Source organism: Plectropomus leopardus, chromosome 21, assembly GCF_026936395.1.
Source record: "Plectropomus leopardus strain MGB_pleo_1.0 chromosome 21, ASM2693639v1, whole genome shotgun sequence".
NCBI lineage: Eukaryota > Metazoa > Chordata > Actinopteri > Perciformes > Serranidae > Plectropomus > Plectropomus leopardus.
The window spans coordinates 26,348,459-26,366,709 of NC_142196.1; the positions used below are offsets into that span (position 1 = coordinate 26,348,459).

At 40.9% G+C, this 18,251-nt stretch overlaps 1 protein-coding gene across 2 annotated transcripts; it reads right to left on the reverse strand.

Annotated features, from left to right (window-relative positions):
• Positions 1-304: 304 nt before the first annotated feature.
• klhl15 (kelch-like family member 15) lies at positions 305-17,487 on the reverse strand. 2 transcript variants are annotated; one of them, XM_042510146.2, is made up of 10 exons: positions 17,203-17,254; positions 13,882-13,969; positions 13,166-13,274; positions 12,356-12,494; positions 11,703-11,891; positions 10,698-10,922; positions 9,774-9,935; positions 9,489-9,698; positions 9,174-9,364; positions 305-7,820 (listed from the first exon to the last, which is right to left on the reverse strand). In XM_042510146.2, the coding sequence occupies exons 3-10, from the start codon at positions 13,183-13,185 to the stop codon at positions 7,061-7,063; spliced, it is 1,896 nt and encodes a 631-aa protein (XP_042366080.1). In that variant the 5' UTR covers positions 13,186-13,274; positions 13,882-13,969; positions 17,203-17,254; the 3' UTR covers positions 305-7,060. The 2 variants fall into 2 exon arrangements, with proteins under 2 accessions (XP_042366080.1, XP_042366079.1); XM_042510145.2 differs by lacking the exon at positions 13,166-13,274 and having other exon boundaries at positions 17,203-17,487.
• Positions 17,488-18,251: the final 764 nt, after the last annotated feature.

The following is an 18,251-nucleotide window of genomic DNA, read 5'->3' on the forward strand; positions in this document are numbered from 1 at the left end:
TCTGTAAACTTGTGATGAGCGTTTTTAACTTCTTTCTGACCCATGAGGCTCGTCAAAAAAGTCAATAATATCTGACAGATTATTCAATGTGAAAAATGCCATAAGATGCAGCTGCACAAATACTCACATTTATGTTTTTGTCTTTAATACACACACAAGTTTCTCCTGCATGACTGCGTTTATCTATGCAGCGAAAGCAAAAAATGAATAAAAATACAGGAAAAAAGTCGATAATGAACTGAGTCACAAACATAAGAAGAGTCAGAAACACACACAGAGATAGAAAAACACACAGGCCGTCAGCTGAAAGTTGACCAATATGAACATTTATTTCTGGAAAGAAGTTACAAATCGTTTCCAAAGAGTTTCTACTCAGATTATAAGATACATTAATCTGATTTTACGTTCTTTTTCGGATACAGTCGTTGCAGCAAGGTATGTTTTTTTTAAATTTAATCCTCTATTCTGTTTTCCTACTGACAGACTGAAGACTGGTGGACTAAAGGATGCTGCGCTATGACTGGATGTGCCATAAATCAGGACAGTAGTACTTTATCGGTTACACGTTTCTTCTTTTAACAGCAACATGAGAGGAGGAGGAGCAGCGAGAGGTGCGATGATCATGAGATCAGCTGCAGAGAACAGCGACACGGAGGAGACGGAGGGGGACGCGGGGTTAAAGAGGTTTGTTTCCCACAAAGACCTGCCTCTGACAGAGTGAGCATTGCTGCGTTTCTTATTTTTGAGACATTTGTGTGGATTTTTAGAAGATTTTTGTTGAAAATAATGCGACCGGGAAAAAAATAAGTGCAAAAACAAGAATAAAAGAACTTAAAAAACAAAAAGTTTGGGGCGTGAAATGTTTTGAACCTGAAAAAATGCAGATGTTTGAAAAGTAAAGTAAAATGTGAAAGAAACGCTTCTGCGCGAGGTTTTAACGAGCTCAGAAAGGCAAAAAGTCTGCATAATGACATAAAGCTACAGAGCCATTACTGCAAATTAATCGTTTGGGAAGATTTTATAATCTAATAACTGCTTTTAGACATTTTTCAGACAAAAGTACCAAAGATTTGCTGGTTTCAGATCCTTAAATCTGAGGTCCAAAAGCTTTTCTTGGTCATTTTGGACAGTAAATAACAGATGTTTTACTTTTAGAGACAAAAAAACAACAACAAAAATCATCTGAAGACATCACTTTGAGCTGAAGGAAATTATTTTTCATTATTTTTTGAACATTTAGATGCATAAATCAGGGGAGGTAACTGGAGAACTGGAGCTGCATGTGGCTCTTAAGCGTCAGTTCCCAAAAATGAAATAAATGGAAATGGAAATAAATAACCTTTAGTTGTTTTTTTTTTTTACAATTTCATTTTAATTTCTCACTTCTTTATGGCTTAAGTGATTCTCATCTTCTGCAACTGTAAAACTGTTTGATCATTTTACAGACTAACAAAAAAAGATATATTTGAAGACATCGCTTTGGGCAGAGGGAAATTAGTATTATTACTATAATTGTTATTATTTACTATTTTTAAAAAAAATAAATTTAGTGGAATTTAGTAGAATTTCAATAGCGGTGGCTACAATAGTTTTGTCTCAATATCGAAAAAACAGAAGAAGAAAAAGTCTTGGAGGAAAATGCAGAGTTAAAAGAGCGTGGACAGATTTGTTTGCTCTCACTGCAAAACAGAAATGAATTCAGACTCAGTATGCTGTGTTACCGTAGTTATAAGGCTCAAATATGAACAGCTATCGTTTTGTTTTTTGGGGGCCACATATGCTTCTTTAGATGTTAACGGCTGCAGACCCGATGAGTAAATCATCAGTTGCAGCTCTTCTGCATTTACAGTATTTCCTGAAAACGAATACGACAGTGAAACACACAACTTTCTCACTGCAGAGGAGGCGCTAACGTGGGAGTCAATCTAAGATTTCTACCAGAGGCCACAAAGCACTGAGGATGAGGACTCGGAGGTTTCTGTGGACAGCAGGGACGTCGCTGATGCAGAAGGAGCACGAAATAAAAGGATGGTACCTCAAAAACATGCCACCTACACACAAGTTTGTCTTTAAGAAAACCTGCAGAATGACAGTTTGCATACAGTTTGTTGCTGTGATAAACAGACCGTAACTTGAAAAAATGACACATTTTAAATTGCACCCGTTCATCGACTTTAAAAGCTCGGCGTTAAGCCTTCTCATCACCTCTCATCAAAAACAAAGAGCGCTCTCAAAAGCATCCGTTCACGAGCCACACGCAGCGCTGCTGGAGGAGGACGGGACGGGACAGACGGCCGAGGACGAGACAAGGAAAGGAGACAGAAGTACAATTCTGAGAACACGAATTCACAATGAAAATTTTCGTAATAAATAACCCCACGACTGTTACTGCATAGCTCGGTGAAAGCAATACTTGAGAAAATAAATAACTTAAATACACGGCTGGCAGACAGAACTGCAGCGGTATGTGCTCTAGCCCTTTTCACAGTTGGCTCATGGAGGAGAAATAAATATGTCTGCAGAGGACAGGGTCAGAGACATCCACAGGGCTGCTGAAAGCTGCACGGTGCACGTGACAACAGAAATTTGGCATCTGCTGAATAACTCGGACATGACTGAAGCCCCTCGGCGCACAATTCAACGTCTGAAATTAACACGGATGGCGCAAAATGCTGGTAACAATTCAGCTTTGGTGGACATACGTTAGTTTATCTTTGCTCCCAGGGTCGTTTTCTTCCCCAAAATATCCTCCTAATATGACACATTAGGGAGATATTTTCATATTCTCCGTGATGCCTTTTTTACTCAGTTTGAATGTTTAATTTATGCAGAAGAAAATGTTGGCATCGCACATCTGCAAACTACATGCTTGTTAGATTTTAAGTTTCATATGTATCACACATAAAGGCGGCTGCATTTATGAGTTTTCTGCAGAAAGATTTCAAGCTGCACTCATCACTTTCTCGAGGCTGTTTCAAAGATCTGCTGCAGGACTTTTATACGTCCTCTTCTACGTGTTAATGTCAGGGTGCATGTTAGCTGGTCTGTGAATCGTCGTGTTTTTATGGTTTTTTTAAAGCGTATATTAACATACTGTTAGTCCCTCCTTGTGGTAACTTTGTTTTCTTGAGTTTGATATTGTTGCTTTGGAGTTTTACATTTTGATTTTGTACTTTTGTTCCATGTCTGTGTGCAACTTTTGTTAAAATATTTTCAATGTAAAGAGGTTTTTCCGGTTAAATAAAAATAAATAAATAATCCTATCGTTTCTACGGTGACGCGATATATGAGCTGACTGTGTGAGACAACGAAGCTGCAGATCACTGTCTGTGTGACACCAGCAAACAACGAAATCGGTTGTTTTTAAGTGAGTCATAGCTGCCTTTACAGCGGTGCCTTTTCAGGACCTGCCAGCTGGTATAGTGCAAAAAAGTGCTGTTTCCAGCAGCTTTTCAGAAACAAAACTTGTGTTTTTTAGTGACATGTCCCCATTTTTCCAGCAGCAAAAGTGTTACAAAAAGCAGCTGCTTTTTTTACAGAGACACTCCATTTGTTGTGAGGATAATGCCACAAAAAATGGACATTTTGAGCCAAAACATGACCTTTTCCTAACCATCGATAAGTGTTTTTTCTACCTTAAACTAACCACACTTTAACCACAGCTTTGCTGAAACGTAAAGCTTCTACATATCTGCGACAAAAAACGTACAAATGTAACACAGCTGTGGTTTGCAGAAACGTACAATGCCAACATTTATTCTGGCTTTGGTTTCCCTGCAGGACGACTTATCGACTCGACGCTCTTCAAAACCCAAACCCTCGAACTTTACACGTCAGACAGTTTTCTTGACTTTAAACATTTATATGTCCAAAGTGGCCGAACAGATTTTGACCATTAAAACTGCATTTAAGACGTCAATTTGCCTCCACTGTTGGTGCACAGATCTCTCTAAACAACATGGACCCTGGGAACACGAGGATGTCCCCACTCACAGCCGCTACGTCCCGGTTATACTGGATATACCTGGAAATACACCCTTTCAAGTATTACATCACCCCCAAAATGATCATTTTACATCAATGTCTCATCCTGTATGACACTGAATTAATGAAGACAAACTTTTTTTTCCTTGCATGCCTCCATGGTGAACGGAGAATCCAAAAAAATTCTTGATAATCTAAATTTAATTTATCCATTCAGTACTTCCCAAACACACACATTTTCAATAAACCATAAAATTTAAAACACTTAAACAGCACAAATCCACTGCTCGCCGTGCACGAGACTTTTTTATTTAAAGTGTTGAAACTCTAATATTTTATTGAAAATATGAGTTTTGGAAGTACATACAACTAGATTAAAGAGACTCTGATTATTCTGCGCAAATTTGTTAACAAATGTATGATGTAGTTTTGCTGCTAACTTCATTTATCACGTTTTTTTTCTCTGTTTTTGGATTCTCCGCTCACCGTGGATGCATGCAAGAAAAAACATTTTCTATTTTTTCACAAATTGAACGTAACAAGGCATGAGTAACTTATATACAAATTAATATTTGGGAGCAAAGTATTCCTTTAAATACACCTTACTGACAGATAGATGTGTTAATGAACTGTTCCTGGTTTAACACAAGAATCTGAAAATGTTCCTGCACGAGGCCCAGTGTTTCTTAAATATTTTAACTAGCTGTATATTTTATGGCGGGTACATTTTTTAAATTAATTTCAGCCAAAAGGTTAATTTCAGACGCTGCTGAATGTCTGTAACATTACATCATGTCGTAACACTACAGCTGCTTTGAAATGTTATAGCTGGTAAATCTGCACATTTACAACCACAACAAGAACCCAAAAAAATAAAGTGCTGGGAATGTATATGAAGAGTAAGTAAAGCACTGCCAGTGACGCGCGGAGCTGCTCTGACACCGAGATCTGTCCTTCCTTCGCAAAAAATAAACCGTCATCATGAAATCTGAAGAATGAACCGTCGTGTGCCATGTAGTGTTATGTTTTTCCTCTCAATCATTCAGCTCTCACACACACACACACACACACACACACACACACACACACACACACACACACACACACACACACACACACACGAGAGGAAGGAGAAGGGGCGCAGTAAGACACAGATGTTGTATGAACATGAGCAGTTTGGTGGATTTCTGGGAGTAAAGAGCAGAATTGGGACTAAAAGCTGGAACGCACTGGAAGCGAATTTATGAATAATCTGACAGCAGATCGAAGCAGCATCTGCAAAATCTGAGTAACGGCCTCTTCCTAAAATCTGCTTGGTATATTTGGCTATAAAATGAGCTACACTACAGTTTATATAGTGTTAATAGTGTGTTTATATACCTTACTGCACGATTTCACTTGCAGTTATATACTTTATAGGGCATTTTTTGATTGATTGAAATAGTTTTGGCTTTCACTAACCTATTTTTCAATAAGAGCACCTTGATTAACGATACGCCTTTAAATAGATTAACAAACGCGATGAAATCTCAAGCAGAGAAACCTTGTTCAGACTAGACAGAGTAAACTGGTGAGATAAAATAGACGGGGATGTCCCGATCAGATCGGCAGCATCGGGCCGATCAACACATTTTTAATTTTTTGGGATTTGTGATTTTGAGCTCTGCAGCAGATATTTAGGTTTTATTGTCACGCTGCAGCTCCAGTGAGTAGAAACTGATTTTCTTTTCATGTTCAGCTGAAATTTTTGTTGTTCAGTTTTAGTGAACTATTTTCACTATAATGTTGTTATAAGCGGAACTGAGTGATTTTATGACTCATTTCTGCTGTTCTGTACTTTTATTACAATGCCACTCTAAGTAGATTTGAGAGCGATTTCGGAAGACATATTTTACTTTGTAAATTGTGCTGATTAAGTGGAATTAAGAGCAATTCATAAAGACATTTTACTTTGTTTACTTGGTTATTTTACTAAAAAAAACAAGACATATTTCACTTTCTTAGCTTTGTTATTTTGTTGAAAAGACAAATTCTGCACCCAGTGGAATTGAGGATTTTACAAACTTTTTTAGTTTCTTTATTTAGTTATAAAAAAAATGCTGCACTGAGAGGAATTTTGATAAGAGCCATATAAAAATATTTTTTGTTTGTTGATTTTGTTATTTTGTAAAAAATAAAATGAAAAAAAAAAACTAGAAGTTATTTGAATACAGACTTTTTTTTTTTGCATTGCAGCGCTATTAAACTGTCAAGCATATCCACTGGATTTATTTTAAGCCACTGACACTTGAAGAAACTGGCTTGAAATGACTCAAAAAGTAGCAAAAAAATGCACAAAATTACAAAAAAAAATCTTAAAATCAGAAAAAAAAATTAAAAATTTTCCAAAGCTTCTAATGTCTTCCAGTTTGCAGAAGAGCTCTTGTTAAATTGCTCACTGCCTTTTCTCCCCGCATGTTTCCAAAAGAAAGCAAATGTGCTCAGATTTCAAAGGTTTAAAGGTGTGCATTGTGCTGCTGTATTATCCAGGTAACTATAAGACCTGGACCAGGAATATTGGCAGATACTCAACTTTAAATAAATTGGGTTAGGGGGCAAGAAAACCTGACCGAGACATCCCTAAAATTAATTCCAGGTCCCTCTTTAAATGCATGAGTGTGACGCTTCCAGTGCGTTTCTGCAGACTGACTGACTGACTGGACCGCCTAAATACAGTAGGTGAGTAGTAGAACAGGAAACTGACCACAGTCCAAACATAAACCAGCAGAATTGAACCTTTTTTTCTCCCCACAGATTATTTTCATTGATTTTCTGAGAAAGCTAAATCTGAAAATGTTCAAGCTGACTGTTTATGTGGCGTCTCACCGCGCCACGCTGCCATCGGGCTTCTTTAACAACAGCAGATGAGCGGCCCCGGGGCCGTCTCCTCCTCACCTTCAGGTAGGCGCTCGTTTGAAAAGCCTGCGCGTCGGTCGAGTCTCCCACCTGTGAACACGTGCTCCCCCCGCGGGAGACTCCAGGCCTCCAACAGTGCGTTCCCGTTTCTATAAAAAGGAGGCTCGTTGAGGAGCAGACCTCAGCTGCAGCGTCTCACGTGCTCTAGCACATACTCTGGGAAGTGCAGACTGCACACCTGCAGACCGTCCAGTTTGCAAGGCATCCTGGGATACTCGTCCTCCTTCCACTTGTTTTCGTCGGGGTCAAAGGTGAGGATGGAGTCACTGTAGTGGCCGTTGTAACACAGGCCGCCCAGCACCATGATCTGCCTGTCCAACACCGCCACCCCGTGGCCGCTGCGCCCGATGGGCATGGAGGCGAGGATGGTCCACTCGTCGGTGTCCGGGTCGTAGACCTCGGTGGACGGGCAGCCCTGCGACTCGAAGGAGGCCCGCAGGATCACGCACACTCCTCCGAAGACGTACAGCTTCCCGTTGTGAGAGATCATCTTGTGGAAGCAACGGGCGTAGTTCATTTTGGATTTGTTCTCCCAGCAGCTGGCGTGGGTGCCGGGCAGCAGCGGGCCGCGGCCGGCGCGTGTCCTGTGTGCGTCTGACCCGCCCGAGCTGCCTCCTCCTCCCCCTCCTCCCGCCTCCCGCCCCGGGTCGAACACGCACACCTGTTTGGAGGTGGAGGAGGAGGTGATGCCGCCGGTGATGTACAGTTTACCATTGAGGACCGTCCCCTCGTGACCGTACTTGTTCACGGGATACGGGTCCACAAACTCCCAGCGGTCCTCTGTGATGTCGTAGCGCTCCGTGGAATAGAAGGTCTCGTCTCGCGTGCGGCCCGCTACGGCGTAAATGAACTTGCCGATGACGCCCACAGCAAACTCTGACCTGCAGACAGAAAACAGCATGAATATGCATCAATAACTTTCAGCAGGAAGTTGGCACGGAGTCTCCAAAAACACCTTGAGATGATCATAATGTGATGATTCACAGTTTTTAAAAAAACATAGCATAAATCAGAGGCCGCGAGAGCTGCGTTTCCACCAAGCAGGTCGCTTCAAGTTCAGCTCAGTGCACGTTTTTGCATTTCCACGGTGTTCAGCTGAGGACGGTGTAACTGCAACCGATCACTGCTGTCCACGTGGTTCTGTCAGCTCTCTGTCGGGGACACGCACGATGATCTGGTACTAAAATGTGAAACTGAAAACTCTGCAGTTCATTTCTTGGTGAACAGAGAACTGTGACTGTTGCTCGTGGCTTCTCTTTAAGCTTATATGTGACCACTGTTCATACCATGACACGTTCTTAGTTTAGTTTAATAAATTAGTGAACTATAACTGTAAAATGAAAGGATGTTTTGCAGCCTCCAGCAGCAGCTGCAGAGTGAAAAAAAACAAATGTACTTAGTTTTACTTTTCATGTTACTTTGTGCATGAGTTAACGATGTGAATCCATCAACACACCTTAAATTTCAACGACATCTTTGACCTCTCCATCTGTTTTCATTGTCAGTCTTGGATGACACTTTTAGTAACAAGCATTTATTTCTAATCATTTCTAATAGATTATGTAAACTGCATATATTCTAATTTGATTCTCTTAGATTAAAAAATGTGTCGGAGCGTGTTACATACTGCATATTTTACTGATGACTGAAAGAAAACAGTTACTATTAATGAGATAAAGTTTAACCCTCCTGCAAAAAGTCATGACAGCTCAGCTACAACGAAAACGCAAGTTTTTTTAAAAGGAGATGGACATCAATTATTGATTACCTTTGTTAGAAAAACCAATGCATTTATATGTGTATGTATATCTATGTATGCATGTGAGAAATGTTTATGTTTGTATGGATGCACATGTATAATTATGTCCATGGAAAGTGTAGACATGGACAGCTGTGACTCTTCATTCACACGTGCATCGATGTCAGGTCAAACCCACTCTCGAGGTGATTTTGTTCTGCACCTTTAAATGCTTGTTCATTGCTGTTATTGGCAATAAAGTTTAAAAACCAGCCTGCGTTGCTTGTTTCTAAGAAAGCTGACGTGCAGCTCTGTGGATGACAAACAAGGTCACCGGTGACATTTAAGAGTCCTGTCTGCAGTGGAAACGATAAACTGATTCAGGGTCGAGGAACATTACTGTGGTGGTTACTTTTGGCTCTAAAGGTACTATCGGAAGTTTTTGGTGGAAACGCGGCTAACACCGCGAACACTCAGAGCCTCGGGCTCCTCTGACCTGGGCACAGACATGTCAGCCATGCGTAGCCACGAGTTCTGTCGAGGGTCGTAGCGGTAGACTTTGGAGGAGGCGTGAAACTCCCCGTCGGGCCCGAGCTCCTCTCCGCCCAACAGGAAGGCAAAGTTGTTAACGATTGCCAGACAGTCCGGTCGCAGCGGCACCTGAGGGCCCTCCAGCTCCCACCACACCTGAGGGATTCAAACACGGACACTGATTCCACATCATGTAAATAGAAAGTTGTGCTGCGTGAAAGTTACAGCACAAAAACCCCAAACTGTCACTTAATGCTCTTAAAGGCAGACAAACGAGCACCTTTGGACGCTGCAGCAGCAGGATCTTGCTGTTGACCATACTGTGACCGATCATTCCCCTGAAGACCGCCGTCTGCGGCCGCACCGAGCGGATCCGGTTGGAGCGCGTCTCCACCAGAGGCTGCTGGTTGACATCATGAAAGTAGCTGAGCGCCTGATCGACCTCCTGCCGCAGCTGTCTGGAGTAACGGTAAAACTCGGACGTCTTCACCTGTGACGAGGAAAACGGACAAAATCAGTAAACCTGCGGACGGAAAGAGAGAAAACTTCAGAAAGAAGAACTCACTTTCTCAAAGATGTTGGCGGGAGTCATGAGGCAGAAGCGGATGGACTGCACGATGGTGTCGGTGTGCCTCCAGCGCCGCCGGTCGTGTCGCAGCCACGACTGGACAGCCTCATACAGCTCGATTTCTGGGAAACGGCTCAGAGCGTCACTGTTCAGGTACGCCTGGTTCAGGGAGACAGAAGGCGAGTTTTCGTTACAAATTTGCAAAAAATTCAAGCGATATTTTTGAAATGTTAATAAAGCACAATTGTGAGATGTTTGCAACTTCTCCTCTGGTGAAAACACTCCAGGAAGCATGGCGACGGATGTTCAAAACATCAGCAGCTTTATTTTATTGCAGTCATTTCCAAACAAAGGCGACGTCATGTGAGCGATAACAGAAAGACGAGCCCCTAATATGCGGGCGCTGCCACCTATGAGGTATTTCTGGGAGATCATAGTCCACGATTTCACAGAAAATTGCAGATTAAAACCTTGGGATAATGTTTTGATCCAATGCCCTTGTGTCTTGCCTTTCTATTTATTTTTTACCCTTATTTTATTATTTTATTTATTCACCCTCCCCTTTTATTCTTTTCCCCCCTCATTTTATTTTATTTATTTATTCATCTTTTTTATATATTTTCCCCTTTTACATGATTAATAATAATAATAAATAATTTTTCCTTTTTTCAGGTCTTCATGTTCATTTGGTTGTGTATTTTGTTTTTGTGTGTTCACATGAACCAATAAAAGGAGATTTACAAAACAAAAAAAAAAGAAGAAGAAACTCCCTAAAGGTGTTCTCGAGATATCCAGGAGAATAGACGGACAAACAACCCGCAAACATAATGCCTCGGGCCTCGGCTATCACCGTCGTGAAGCGCAAAAAGACATTTTGTGTGCATCTTGGTCAGAATGAATCTAATGAGGAAAAAAACGAACCTGCAGTCTCTCGAGGCTGAGGTAGGACAGGAAGTCGGGTCGGCTCATGAGGGGGACAAAGTTGTCGAGTAGGAAGTTGTCGAGCTGCTCCTGGACGCCCTCCACGCCCACGCTGAAGTCCTCCAGGAGGCGCATGACCTCGGCGCAGTTCTCCAGACAGATCTTAGCCAGCAGGAAGGAGCAGCAGAACTCCACCGCCTCCGTCAGCTGGACGTACATGGCGGCCTGCCGGGACAGGAAGTGAGAGGAGGAAGCAGAGGAGGCGAGTGAGAGCTCGTTATTATTCGTAAGAAATATGAAACGCTGCCGCTGCTGCGTCGGTTTATCATCAGTTCTGGTTTAAGGAACCAGAGTCGACCCACACCGCTCTTTCAGGGCTGATAAAATTACAGATAATTAATCACAGATATTTGGAACTGATATGCATCCACTTTTAACCCTTTGAAACCTGAGCAAATTTATTTGATTACTTAAAAAAACATGGGAAGAAGGCAATGAATGATGAAAGAAGAAATGACCCCAAAATGAAAGAAAATAAGATAAATTAGTAAAAGAAGTAAAATAAAATGACCTGAAAATTAATCAAATAAAAAAAGTAAAAAAAACAGGAAATGAGCTGGAAAAAGTGCTGAAAATGTATAATAATTCTGTAAAATAATTTAATAATATAATTACGATAATCCTAAATATAGTTTTTCCCTAGCTTTTTAAAAAAAATTCTAAATCATTATCTATTTTATAGAGCTCAAGACTCAAAAATCTCATACCAGTCGGGGTCTAATCTCGACCCCATAAAGCACCAGCGCAGACGGGCCCTGTGTGCATGTGTGTGTGTGTGCGTGTGTGTGTGTGTGCGTGCGTGCATGTGCATGTGTGTGTGTGCATGTGTGTGCATGTGTGTGTGTGTGCGTGCGTGTGTGTGCGTGCGTGTGTGTGTGTGTGTGTGTGTGCATGCGTGTGCATGTGTGTGTGTGTGTGCGTGCATGTGTGTGTGTGTACGGTTACCTGAAGGATCTCCTGGACGGTGGGCATGCTGAGCTCCAGCGAGCCGTAGTACATGAAGCGGAGGATGTGGCCGAACCCAGCAGCCGTCAGCCCCTTCATGTGGATCTTGTCCTGGTCCCTCTCCCTCATGTCTGCTGTGAACATGACGCGGAAGTAGTCGCTCTGGGTGGCCAGAAGCGCCTTGTGGGCCTGCAGGAGGAACGACACGACGTTTACATAAACAAAACTGCAGTAATGTTGTTTACGGAGAGAAGAAGTTTTTTGGTTCTGACCTTTTTTCTGTTTTGATACTTTGTATCTTTTGAGTCTGGCTTTAATGAGGTGAAAATTCGTAGTGATGCACAACGTGGCCGTAAAGCAACATAAAAGATATTTTATTTGTTTTTATATTATTTTTTTGTTTTGTTTTTGGCCTTTATTAAATAAGTCAACTGTATAACTCAAGAAGACAACAAAGGACAGATTTTATTTGTTTTATTTGGGATATTTTTTTGTTTTGTTTTTTTGCCTTCATTAGATAAGACAGCTGTATATAGTCACAAAAACAAAAAATGGTATAAAGTCTTAAATAGGAATGTTCTTAACGACTGATTTCTCTGACGACCCCTGATCGACTAATCTAAATGCAACGTTTATTTTTAATACTTGCGTACCTGGAAGTGGTGCTCCTCTATCAACAGCGTGACGTCCAGCAGCAGACGCTCCTCGTAAAGCGCCCGGAAGCCCGACGACACACTCCCATCATGCACCTGGGACAGGTACACCTCCACATCTGCCCCCGACATAACACACCTGCAGGCATGACGCAGGGCAAAGAGGGGGGAGGAGACACGGTGAGGTAAAAAAAAAAAAAAAAAATCACAGAGAACATACGTGAGTTCACAGTGCAACACCACACGGCAGCTGTGCAGCGAACACAAAGCAGGGACGACTTCTGCAGGCACAACACTGGAAAAAGTTCTGTTTGTGTGTGTGTGTGTGTGTGTGTGTGCTGAATAAGGTAAGACTGGGACTGGAAGGGCATTCAAAAGGGCGTTCAGCATTAAAAGCTCAGCACTTCAGCCACTGCATCCCAAACAAGACGTTACTCTTTCACAGTGTGTGTTTCTGCGCTCACACACTGGGGAAATAACCTGCTCCACTGCAACACACTGAGCTGAGTAAAAATACAGAGAAAGAAAAAAAACCCATCCCAAATCATCCCGTTTCTTCAGCATAAAACACACTTGTGCACACACACACAAATGAAGGAAGAAATAAGTATAACACACACAAAACTTACAATTTTACTTAGTTTCTGCACACAAACAAGAGAAGAAAACACACACATCATCTGCAAACCGCCACTCACTCTCAATGCAAATGAAAACAAACACACATACACGTGTACACACACACACACACACACACACACACACACACACACACACACACACACACACACACACACACAGCACACTCACCTCTGATTGGCCACGGGCATGTCAGAGGGGGTTGTCCGAGCCAATCAGAGGACAGTGCCCCTTGTGTCCAGAAGATGCTAACAATGTCCCTTTTCTGAGCGTCAATCACCTGGACGACAAAGCCAACACAACCGCCACATTAAAGCATGAATGTCTCACGTCTGTGCATGTTTAATGTCTTTGGCCAAAAGTATGTGGACGCGCGAATGATAACGCATCATGTGGACAAAGGCATCCATTGTCCGCATACTTTTGGCCTTTTTGTGTATTTCAGCATACGAGAGAATAAATCTCTTCAACTTCTCATATTTAAGTACAAAATAAAACTGCAGCAAATTGTATGGTGTTAGTTTCAGGAAGTTATTATGGCAACTGGACCTGTGAATTTATTAAAAATGATGTTATGACATGAATGTTAGTTGTTCTGATGATATCGGGGTTAAAAGTTTTTTCTACTTCATTACAACAGCTCTACTGGTGAGAGTAGCGCAGTGATATATTTCATATTTGACCCTCATCCGTGTGCACACAGGTACTGATCAGCTTCATCGCCGCCATCAGCTCTGAGGCGACAGCGAGCTCTAACGTCAAACCATCCGTCCGCCCAAAATACCATCAAGGAGGAGAGAGAGGGATGATGGGTAAGATGGGGTTAAAAGTGACAGAAAAGGGTTTGTTGGAGTCAACATGCAGTGCTGCAGAGTGACAAATCGTACCTTTTGGAGCCCGGGCGAACAATCACAGGCTTTGACGGCTGAGCGCTAAGGGGCCGCTCGCATTTCCTGTGTTTATGTTTCCCTGGTTCTGACAGAGGAGACAGGAAGGAGACAAGACGGAGACAAGACGGAGACAAGACGGAGACAAGAAGGAGACAAGAAGGAGACAAGATGGAGACAAGAAGGAGACGAGATGGAGACAAGAAGGAGACAAGATGGAGACAAGAAGGAGACAAGAAGGAGACAAGAAGGAGACAAGACGGAGACAAGAAGGAGACGAGACGGAGACAAGAAGGAGACAAGATGGAGACAAGAAGGAGACAAGACGGAGACAAGAAGGAGACAAGACGGAGACAAGACGGAGACAAGACGGAGACAAGAAGGAGACAAGACAGAGACAAGAAGGAGACAAGACAGAGACAAGAAGGAGACAAGAAGGAGACAAGACGGAGACAAGATGGAGACAAGACGGAGACAAGAAGGAGACAAGAAGGAGAAAAGACGGAGACAAGAAGGAGACAAGACGGAGACAAGACGGAGACAAGAAGGAGACAAGAAGGAGACAAGACAGAGACAAGAAGGAGACAAGATGGAGACAAGACGGAGACCAATAAGACGGAGCAGAATTTAAAAAAAAAGGTTTGTAAGTCACAACAGGTGAGCTCAAAATATTTTACAGCATCATTAATCTGCATTTTTAGTATTTTTGGACATTTCTAGGATTTTATTATGTTTCTAATCCTTTCATCATTTTATTATTAATTGTTTGGGAATTAAAATTGTTATAATAAAACAGCACAGCATACCTTCATCGTTTTCTGTTTTTTAACGTTAAAGTGAGAAAGAGACAAAATTAATAAAATAATAAACTAGAGGTACATGTTGTAAAATGATTCATATATGCAACAGTGACAATAATAATAACAACATGTTTTTCCTGAAGGAAAGAAACAAAAAAAAATAACATTTCTAGTCTTTTAAGACATTTCTGGGATTTTAGGCCATATCTAGGATTTTAAGATTTGATCATATTTTAAGGATCTCAGGAGGTTTTTAGGATTTTGAATAAACATAGCGTCCCAATCTTTACTTCACTGAAAAAAATAAATAAAAATTCAAAAAATCACAGACAATCCTCACATTTAAAAAGCTGCAACCAGCAAATATTTGGCCTTTTTGGTTGATAAATAACTAAAACAATTCACTGATTGTTGCCAGTTAATGTTCAGATGACCCAGATTAATCTTTAAACTGATTACTTGCCTCAACTCTTTTTTTTATTTAATTAAAGTGCATAATCCAAAATCAGATCCAAGCTGCAGTCAGACCAGACTGCAATTATGCATCACTTAATACAAAATATAACTGCTTATCTCTTAATTGAAAACAATATGAATCAACTAACTGCTTCTGCATGAATCCCCAGGACTTCTCAAAATAAGAAAACAGATGAAAAATCAGAAAGCAGCAGAGCCTCCTTTACATTCAGAGAGAAACAGACACACTCTGGCTGTAATTTGGTCTCGGCCTTGGTCTGACCTGACCTCTTAGTCAAAAAGGAAAAACAGCAACAGGTTGACGGTGCTCAGAGTCTGACGGCCGAGTTCACCCGGCAACGAGCTTTACAATCACTCAGCCGGCGGCTAAGCTAATTTAACGTACAGTCAAACAGTCGTCTGTCAGTCGCTGAATCGCAGCTCGTTACAAACCGCTCTCTCTCTTCATTGACTCTCTGCTGTGCCACTTTATTTATAGACTTTGCAATAAATGTTATCAATTAATATACCATAATATATATTTCAAACTATACAATGTTATTGTTTTTACTATTATTATATGATATATTGTGTACATAAAATGCTTTACTATACTGTACCATACTATTAAATTTGAAACTCTATCATCTATGTTATAATATATAATTATTACTATTACTCTGCATCTTGTACTATATATTTTACCAGTAACTGTGCTTTATTATACTTCCTATGTTAATATGTTATACTGTCCTGGCAGTCATTTATTTTAAAGTTCCCCAGTTGCTGAAAGGGCTGCACAGATTTCTTTTTGTGTGTGCAGTGGTCATTGTTCAAAATATGTGTATTAGATAATCATACAGTCCATGGGACATTTCTAGGATTTTAGTACGTTTATAGTCTCTTTGGACATTTTTAAGATTTTAGGCCGTTTCTCAGATTTTTCGGGATTTCAGGATTTTTCAAGGACGTTCGCATGTTTCTAGGATTTTAGGACATTTATAGAATTTTAAAATGTTTCTAGGATTTTAAGATGTTTAGGATTTTAGAACATTTTTAGCATTTTAGAATATTTCTCTGATTTAAGCATGTTTCTAGGATTGCAGGACGTTTTAAGGATATTAGAATATTTTTAAGATTTGGGTATATTTATCTGATTTTAGAATGTTTCCTGGGAGTTTAGGACATTTTTGGGACTTTAGAACATTTGTGGGATTTCATGTTTCTTTGATTTCAAGAAATTTCTAGGATTTTTGGATGTTTCTGGAATTTCAGATCATTTATAGGATTTTAGAAATTGTCTGGGATTTAGGGGGATTTTTAGGATTGCAGGAGCTTTCTGTGATTTCAGGAAATTTCTAGGATTTAAGACATTTGGGTCTTAGCTAGGACCTCTGTTGGGGGTGCAGGGGATCCTCCACTGCTTTTAATTATATAAACAAGCACTATTTACATGCTGTTTATGTTCTCTGGCACCTTATATATACTAAAAGTACATAAACAATTCCCAATGTCAATCACCTTGTCTTTATTGTGAATTAGAAAATGGTTGGGGGGCCACCTGGCACCCTACTGGGGCCACATTAGGTCTGTGGTTTACTGTAATACAAGTCGCTGCTTGTTATCATATCGTGTCACTTTCTGTCGCAACTTTGTCTTGTGTAGTTCATATTTTAACTTCTACTCTTAAACTGATAGCATATAACTGTTATTTTACTGATGGTGATTATTTGGTGTTTTCCTTTTTTATTTTTCTGTCGTAATTTGCGTGTTTGAGCTGCAGCAGCACCTGGATTTCCCCTCTAACGGCTCATCTGATCTTCAAAACAAAGGCTCGGGCTGCTCGGTGCTCGCGCTGCTCCGGGACACAGGCGCTGAGGTTAGCTCAGATTTTGGGTGATATTTAAAAAGTAAAAATAACGGTAATAACCTCCGGAGCTGTCTCCCTGACTGTCCGCATCAACTGTCACGATTCTCGGCTGTGGTGACAGGAGCTACGGGGGAGCAGACCCCGCTCAGCCCCGGGAACAGCTTTAGCTTAGCGGCTAAAATCCAGCCGTCTCACCTCGGCGGTGCGAATCCCCACAACCCCTCTTCGACCAGGCAGCTCTGGCTCCTTCGGACATGAAGTTGCGGGTTCGATTCCGGGATCAGGAGAGCGGGCGGCGGCAGCGTTTCACTGCCATGTTATCGTCCGTGAACCCCCCGCTCGGCTCCAAATTAAACGGGTAACAAACCACAGCGGTCCACAGGCTTTGCGGACGCCATTTTCTGCACCGGCGTCATTTCCCTTTTGGGCGGAACTGAAGGGCGTAGTGCGGTGCAGCAGAGATCGTGTGAACGCGAAGATGGGTCACTCTCAACTGTTTTATTTGTCCTGCGAAAAATACGCCCGTTTCGGAATGTAACTAAGTACTTTTCAACAAATACTTGACTTTACGTTACTTGGACTTTTTTGAGTATTTATTTTTGCCACTTTTCCCCCACTATATTCAGAATTGGGAATATATTCTTGAAATGTAAAATGTTACAGATTACTAAATTAGTTACTCTTAAAAAATGCACTGAGGGGACATCTGCTCTGATAAAAAAAACAACAAAACAAAACAACAACTCTATTTTGGTGCTTTTTTTCACTCTGGAATCTTATTTACCATTAAAACTAAAAAAAAAACTTTTCGGATTAGTCATGAATCATGACGTTAAAAATATTTATAGGCTAGTTATTTGTAATCAGTAAAGAGTAAAAACTTCAGTTGCAATTGTTGTCTTTAAAATTGAAACAACAACAACAGCAACAAAAAACACACAACTGAAATAGCCCACTGGTAGTATTTCCATTTTATGCTACCTGATACTACATCTCAGAGGGAAATATTGTACTTTTTATTCCACAACATTTGTTGGTCCACTTTGGTTACTCTGAGGACTGAAAAATAATACAAAATATAATCAACCATTAAATGATGGTGTGCTGTTATTATTAGTGCCTTTGAAGGTACCCACGATGCCTTTGTAGAGTACGAAAACAAAAATAAATAAACAGAAACAGATAGATAAAAAAAATTAAAATTAAAAAAAAAAACAGAACAGGAAATTAGACAGACTTAATGT

What these genes read in the sequence shown, in the direction of transcription:
- klhl15 (XM_042510145.2), bottom strand. Translation starts at nt 17,263, where the DNA reads ATGTCCGAAGGAGCCAGAGCTGCCTGGTCGAAGAGGGGTTGTGGGGAT. An exon ending in TGGGGATTCGCACCGCCGAG is followed by an intron (nt 13,970 to 17,202) that starts GTGAGACGGCTG and finishes CTCCTCTGTCAG; the next exon opens with AACCAGGGAAACATAAACAC. An exon ending in TGCTGCTGCAGCGTCCAAAG is followed by an intron (nt 9,365 to 9,488) that starts GTGCTCGTTTGT and finishes TGAATCCCTCAG; the next exon opens with GTGTGGTGGGAGCTGGAGGG.